At 38.3% G+C, this 7,860-nt stretch overlaps 1 protein-coding gene across 1 annotated transcript; it reads right to left on the bottom strand.

Annotated features, from left to right (window-relative positions):
• Positions 1-5,302: 5,302 nt before the first annotated feature.
• Positions 5,303-7,509, bottom strand: LOC113758316 (polyphenol oxidase I, chloroplastic-like). Its single transcript, XM_027301235.1, has one exon. It carries the CDS (start codon positions 7,458-7,460, stop codon positions 5,706-5,708), a length of 1,755 nt encoding a protein of 584 aa, XP_027157036.1. The 5' UTR covers positions 7,461-7,509; the 3' UTR covers positions 5,303-5,705.
• Between the last annotated feature and the right edge of the window lie 351 nt (positions 7,510-7,860).

Genomic DNA, 7,860 nt, shown 5'->3' with positions numbered 1-7,860 from the left:
AGAATTTTCTCCCATTTTGCTGTAAATGCCATTCTTCCGCGTACATCCTTGTGCGGTAAATGACCCTGATATCGATGATAGCCTTCAACACACATGAAAGAGTCAGTCCAAGAACGAGGCTTCATGGTTCATTATCAACAGTTATTTATCCGAAAATTTACCTTCTTTTCCTCCATAATCTGTACAAGGTTCCCAGAAAAAAAAGGTACTGTAATTAATTGAACACACATTAATGATAGTACTGTGATATTGAATAAAACAACACAAAAGTCATTGCTAGAATGTTGGACTATTTAATTAAGACACACAGGGCAACATATTAAGAAAAAGATGAACTGCCGTACGTCCCAACATTAAGAAGAAGACCACAAGGCTGTTGCCACAATCTTTTTTTTTTTCTTAGTTATTTTGGCTGTTGCTATAATTACTGTAACACTTTTTATGATATGATATATATAAATTAAAAATATGATTGAAATTTATGAAACAAATTATTTTATCTCAAATCATCTCAATCCAAACAGACTCAAGGTTTTTGAGGACCGAATCATGGTCAACCTTAGTAGTCGGCATTCTAGATATAGGGATTGCAGCTAATTATTTGTTTGTTCTATAGTCCTATGGGACAATTTCCATCCCAAGTCTCCTTCAATCTTCCTCATGGTGAAGTCTTCGTAGAAAAGGATAGTGCATGTGAAACCAGTGGCGGAGCCATGTGAAAACAAGTGGAGTCAATTGATCCCACTTAATTTTGGAAAAATCTAGGTTTAGAGAAATTTTAAAGTTACCTCTTATTTGAACTCACTAAATTTTAACAAATTCTTTTTTCTATATATATTGATCCCCAAATATTTGAAAATTCATAATTGTTACCACCACAATAATTCTCTTTGCCCTGCAATACAGATAGTTTAGCCTTTCATTAACTTTTAAAGCCATTGATTTCACTTTGTGGATCCCCAAGTTGGTGAAGTTCATATTTCCTTAGCGTCTAAGCGATCAATTGATTTCAAGCCTTCGCGAAGGCTGCATTTTTGCTCAGGTATTTGAGTGCGCTGTCAAGAAATATGAGAGAAATGGGTGTCTTACTAAAGAGACGTAAACCTGATATGGCCTCAATTCAGTCCATGGAACCTGGATTGTCTGATGCTGTGATTTTGACATCCTGCTGCTGAAATAATTCACATTGCAAAGACTATTGCACAATGAAAAAAAAAAAAAAAACTGTGACTCAAATAATCCACTTGAATTTTGCTCTTCTTATCTCAATTTTTTTTTATCAGCAACGATACATTTGTATAAACCTACTCTATCCTAATCTAGGGGGGAGGGGGAGCCTAAGGAGACTATGGTAAAGGACTAGCGGATATATAGATCCAACTATACTAAAAAAGTGCTCTAGCACAACTCTTAAATTTTTTTCACTATAGGTGACCTACAGTCCCATGAGAGATTTAACGAGGAGAGATTTAAGTCCCTCCTGGTGGCCACTGAGCCATTGGCCCAGCGGTTCTCTTCTTGTCTCAATTACAAGTGCACAATGTAATTGCATGGACAAAAAGTCTGGGCAGTCACTTTAAGGGTGTGTTGGTGACTCGTGGCCCTCTACTAACTTAACATATACTAATACTAAAGCATAAAAACGTAAAAAGGCTTGATTTAATAATTTTTTTTTACAAAGTTTCAAACTAAAGTTTGATGTTGTCCTTTTAATAAGTAATAACCTTGTGTTTGAGTATAAATAGTATTAATCTTGTAGTTGGACATTAGAGCTGAGGTTTTGTTCTATGGAATGGTGTGCTGTAAATTTAAGGAATTTTGTGAAATAAAAAAAAAGGAGATTGATAAGAAAAGGCATAGGTAAAGTCCTGCAGGCTGAGGAGAGGATATCTTCTCTGCTTACGCATGCAAGCTACCTAGATACACTCAAAAAATAGATTAAAAAGGTTAAAAATTTTTATGAACAATTAAAAAGATGTATGAAATGTCTGACCTATGGCTGTCTAAGAATCAAATGTGTAGTACCAACAAGCACTCTAGTACGAAGTACAAACTGCATGAGACATGTGTAGTACCAATTGTCTATTTTCTTATAAGTTTTCCGTCTGTGTAGTAGCGTAGTACAACCAAGTAGTACAAACAATTGAAAGATAAAAGGCCCCAAGGATCAACAAGCCTACTTATACGGACATGCCAAGTTTGTACCGATTAGTGCTAATTCGAATGCGGGCTCTTAGGGAAGAACAATTATCTTTTCGAAAGGAGAAAGGATGAGAATGATTCATTTGAAGATTATCAAAGTGTGTTGGTGTCTTTGGTGCAGAAACTAGAGAGTGGTGCTGTAACCTGGCTCTTAAATTTGGATTTTTGGTTCTTTTTTTTTTTTCTTTCGAATTTTCTGTCGAGGTTCAAAATTTCTTGCAACTTTCTTTCCATTTCCAATATGCTGTAAAATGTAACAGCAGATGGTTTTCTATTTCAGTATGAGACTGTGTATAATGGTCACAGCACCTCTCTTTGGACCAAAGTCACCAACACATTTTCGTGATCGTCTGCCCTCCTCAAATTCTCTCAATTCCTCATCCATTCTAAAGTTGGAGGATGTTTTCTCTGTGTCCAGCACAAGCAAGGTAAAATTTCCGAATTCCCCTGTGTTAATTTGTTGCACGAATATTGTTTACTTGCTTGGAACTGTCATTTGGAAGCAGAAAAATAAGTTAAATGAAAAGCTTGACGTGAATGGACGGAAGACTTCAGGGGAGAAATATGATTTAGTCTAAAAACTCTAAATCTAAGATTTATTATTTGAACCCATTTTTGGCATTGGATTTGGGAATGATTTGTAGCTTTCGAAACATTTTAAATATGATATTTTAAAAATGAAAAGCTCCTCTTAGTACTTTGGTCTTTTGTTATTTCATTTTCTTGGCAAGTTCATGTTTGAATTTGATTGACTACATCATGCACTTGATCTCATTTATGCTTTAAAAAAGAAAAGGAAGATATACTTCATATCTAGCTATTTCTTCAATGTTGTGTCAAGACTACTCATTTAACCTGGCTAAGACCCTGTTACTAAAAAATAAAATGAAAAACTGGCTAAGACCTTTACCTGGTGTAACTAATACAGATGGACTCGCTATTTAGAATAATCCGGGCTTTCGTAGGTTCAATTAATATCTGGGCATTCTTAGTAGCCGGTGCAAGTTTATTGGGTTTACATGGATTTGGAAAGTTTTTCAAAAACTATTTTTGTATTTGGAGTATGCAATAGCAATTCTAAAAATAACTTCAAAAACACACACAATCTAAAATATAACTTACAAAAAAATAAAAAATAAACCCAACCACATTTTCTTTTTCCACCTACCAACGTCACCAACTACCCCTCGCCTCTAGGCCTGTCAACGGGTCGGGTCTAGACCCGGATCCGGACCGGATCCGTGAAATTAATGCGGGTATGGGTAGGGATTTAATTCCGTTTCCCGGATCCGGATCCGGATCCGTTTTGTCAAACAAAAAAATGGGTCGGATACGGAATATAGTATTCCGGCCCGTATTAGACCCGGATCCGGATATAAATGAATTAATAATTTAAAAAAATATATATTTATCAATATAATTTGATTAGGGTGATGTATTTGAGTAAAGTCAATTTGATTTCTTTTCTTATTTGGTTTTTTCTTTGCATTAGTTAAAAATTAGTTTACAAATATATTTTTTTCTCATTTTTATTAGAAATTATAAATTTCCCTAAATTTGTTCGGGGTAGACCCGACCCGGATCCGGATCCGGAACATAGAATAAAGGACCCGTCGGGTAAACGGGTCGGATCCGGGTCCGGTATAGTAATTCGGGTCCGGGTCCGGAATAATGAATTCCGGCCCGGACCCGGCCCGTTGACAGCCCTACTCGCCTCCATTTCTCTTCCTCTCTCCTCACTTCTTTTCTCCTCCTCTCTTTCCTTCCCTCCCCTCCCCTCCTTCCTCCTCCTCCTCCTCCTCGTCCCTCTCTTCTCTTGCCCAGCCTCTCCTATGCCCTCCCTTCCCCCAATTGATCGCGATCAGAGGAGGAATGAGGCAAGGGGAGGAAAGGGAGGAGAGAGAAGGAGGAAGGAGGGGGTGAGGGGTGGTGGCAATGGTAGGTAGTGGTGGTGGGTAAGGGGTGGTGGCAAAGGTAGGTTGTGGTGGTGGGTGATGGTGTTTAATTTTTGAAACATACGTAAAAAAAATTTAAATTCTAAAAATACATGAAAATACATTCTCAGAAACACTCCCAAAAATACTTTCAAAAATACCCTAACCATCTATAGTAAAATTTTGCATATCCACCGCTACAGAAAATTTTTTGAAAAATACCTCCAAAAATACATAATCCATACGAAGCTGTGCGAATTTGAATAAAAGATTATTTGAAATATTATTTAAAATAATTATTGTAGCATTTTTTTCTTGAAATGATGTATGTAACATTAGAAGGTGATCGAAAAAGTAAAAAAAAAAAAAGTGTTAAAAAACATATCTGTGATGCAAACAAATAAATTTTTTTACAAATAAAACCTATCCAAACACACCCAATGCGGGGGCTCAACCCAATCGGTATCCGGGCTTTCCATTCCAAATTTAGATCTTCTATAGATTCTAGTAGTAATGGTACAAATCATTAAAACTAATGATACAACGCAATAATTCATTAAAAAGTACTCCTTTTAAGAATTTAAGAATAACCCTGATGGTTAGTACAACAAGTCGTGATTGTTTCTTGCTGAAAGAGCAAAACAAGTCATCTTGAACGCCTTTCTGGGAAAGTAATCATAGCTTTCTTCTTCTTCTTCTTCTTCTTTTGTTTTTTTGGTTGAAGGAATCTAAAGAAATTAAATTCTACAATGATGAGAAATGATATTTTATGATCCAAAACACGCTTCTTTTTTGGCTTGATTCTTAGTTGAGCTGCAATTGGTGAATGTAGGAAAGCCGATATGATATTGCAGAGTTGTGAAAATGTATGGTCAATCATTAGCTACTAAATGTTGCCGAGGTACTTGTGTTGGTTGTGCAAGCATTTAATCTATTACACCACCCAACCTCCTTCATTTATTTTCTCGTAACCTCTATCTTTGGAATAGCAACATGACCTCCAAGATTAGAAGTAGCCTTTTCCCATGGGATTATCAATTTGTCATTCCACAAATCCTAACATGAACTTAAAAACAGCCGCATTTGTAATTAAATAATAGATTGGGCACACAAAAAGAATGTTCAAGACGTGTAAACCCTAATTAACATCGTAAATACGCAATAGATTCTCGAAGAAAACCGTTTTAAATCAAATCAAAGCCTCTACTAACCCAATGTAATCTCACATCATGAAACAGGTTCACATAGCATTTAACAACAGAAAAAAGAAGGGTGCAAATACTGCATTCTTCTTTTCTTTCCCTCACTGCCTTTCGGGATTTATTTAGACAGGTATATCACAATTCACAATCCCCATGCAGGTTTATTTAGGTAGACACATCACAGTACTCCTCATGCATGATCCGGTAAGATGAGATAGCTTTCCGAACCATATCAAAAGGAAATAAAGCTAGATTCAAGGCCCTAATTGGTTGAGGGAGGACACAGAAATCACAACATCTGAAACAAAAAACAGCATGCAAGACCACACATATATGAAGCACACCATTAATTTTTTTTTTAAAAATCTCATGCAGACACCTTGGTGTTATCAAACTTGATCTTGACTCCGGAGATGGTAACAGTGCTACTCTTGGGGACCAAAGTAACCAAGACGCTCTCAAACTCATCAGCTCCCAATTCCTGCAAAACTTCAGATATAGCAAAACTCTTAGTAGTAGTAGAAATCATGGAATGTCCATGAGGCACGTTGATGAAGCTCCCCACAAGTTCAGTCTTCTCCGGCCCGCTCTCGTCCGGAGTATCTTCATTGATGTACACATCAAACTTGACAAACTCTCCAATATTGTACTGGATCCCAGATATCTCCAGAACTTCCTCTGCCCTCTGCTTCTCCTTCTTGGTCCTCTTCTTCTTTGGCCTTTTCACCAGAACAGTTATAGCTTTCTCCAGGGTCGTTGGAAACACTTGACTTGGAGTAGGAGCTGTTGGTAATGCGATAGCCGTCCTACGCGGGCTTGGCTTACTATTCAGCCAGGGGATATCCACAGTTTGATAAGTGTATCCAAGAACTGAGGTGTCCAAACAGTCTTTCACGTAAACCTTTACAGGCTTTGCCTGTTCGTTGTAGAAATAGAAACTGGAGTTTAACCAGTCTGAATCAGTGAAGTTCTGGCCTCCTAAAGAGTTCCAAAGAGACCACATTCTATCAACGTTGGCATGATGACTATAAAAGACTGGGTCTCTTCCCGCTGAGTAGAAGGAGCCCATGTTCTCGCCATGAGATTCATTAGGGTCGCCGGTCCAACGGTGCACATTCGTATGAGGACTAGTTTCAATTGAACCCTCTCCTGGATCAGATGTTTCACCAGCACGAAACGCTTTTCCGAAGAAACTCAATGGAGTTGTGGACTGAGTAACCATTTGCTTGTACATGAGGTAGAGATTGTTTCTTATCACTGTTATGGTACTATCCGTTGAATCAGTGCCTTCATAGGACAGATCAAGAACTGTATTTAGGTGAGAGGGATTGCGTAAGCTATCATAGAGTGAGGATGAGGAGTCTTTGAAAATGGCTGGCAGAAACATCCCAGGTGGATTATCCCAGTTCCAAAAGGGAAGTGCAAAAGTATCGTCATCGACCATGTTTTGGCATATCTTCTCGAAGAAATACAAGTACCATCTGTGAAAGGGAAAGAAGAGCCATGAGTTGTGAACATCCAATAGAAGTTTAGAATCTGCATAGCCATCTTGATAGTATCCACCGTTACAATATGCACAATGCACATTTGCTTGTGCAGTGAAACTACGTGGATCATCCGAACTTAGATTCCTCATTTTCTCTATGGCCGTCTTGTACTTTTTCAAATAAGTCGAGTCGACTAGTTGCGCCGGAGGTCTAGTGGCGATGACAGAAGGAGCAGTAGGAACAAAATCAGGGATATCCGCGGCCGTGGCCGAGGGTGGACAACAGTCGATTTCTTTGCAGTCGGGGTCAGTGGCATCGTGACAGGCTGTGAATGTTGGAGATAGTGGTGCTGCAAAGGCTGATGGATTGCCACCAAAAGTGGAGGCACCATAGAGCCCTCCTCCAATGCCAAGTAGCACATTTCTTCTATCAAGCTTCAGTAAAGAAGTTTCTCCATTTTTGGAGCCTGCAGTGTCATGATCACTGGAGTTTTGGTCACCTTTTGTGGAATTGCATGTAAGTTTTGGGCCTGTTTTGCGATTTGGGTGAGTGGGTTTTGCAAGTGAGATGAAATGTGCTATAGAGGAGGAATAGGCAAGGTTGGAGGAGAGAGTTGGCATGGTAAGAGAAGCCATGACCTAGATATTGAGAAAGTTATGCCGTGTGTATTGTGCATGCTGTGCTGCCTCACCTATGCTTTATATAGTGGACTTGAGCTTGGTAGCTTGATCAGATTAAGGTAAAAACCTATCATATCTAACTGGTTGATTGACGAAACCAAGCTTTAAGGTTTATAAATTGTTGGGTTTTTAGGGTTATACGATTTTCTATTCACGAGAAGGTTGGCAGTTAAAAATCGAATTCATCTGAAGCGTGAATATATAGTAGTACCATTGTTAATTTGCTCTTTTGTACGCTGGTTGTTGTGTCGCATCCAGGGCCCTATGTCTTTCTTTCAACTTCTTGAGAAACCTCAAGAGATGCGTTAAACAAACCTCAAGACATAGGGCATCCAGGGCCTGTTGCATTTTTATA

The sequence above is a fragment of the Coffea eugenioides genome, unplaced genomic scaffold, assembly GCF_003713205.1.
Source record: "Coffea eugenioides isolate CCC68of unplaced genomic scaffold, Ceug_1.0 ScVebR1_477;HRSCAF=1161, whole genome shotgun sequence".
Lineage (NCBI taxonomy): Eukaryota > Viridiplantae > Streptophyta > Magnoliopsida > Gentianales > Rubiaceae > Coffea > Coffea eugenioides.
This window is presented reverse-complemented; position numbering and strand designations above follow the sequence as displayed.

What these genes read in the sequence shown, in the direction of transcription:
- LOC113758316 (XM_027301235.1), bottom strand. Translation starts at nt 7,460, where the DNA reads ATGGCTTCTCTTACCATGCCAACTCTCTCCTCCAACCTTGCCTATTCC.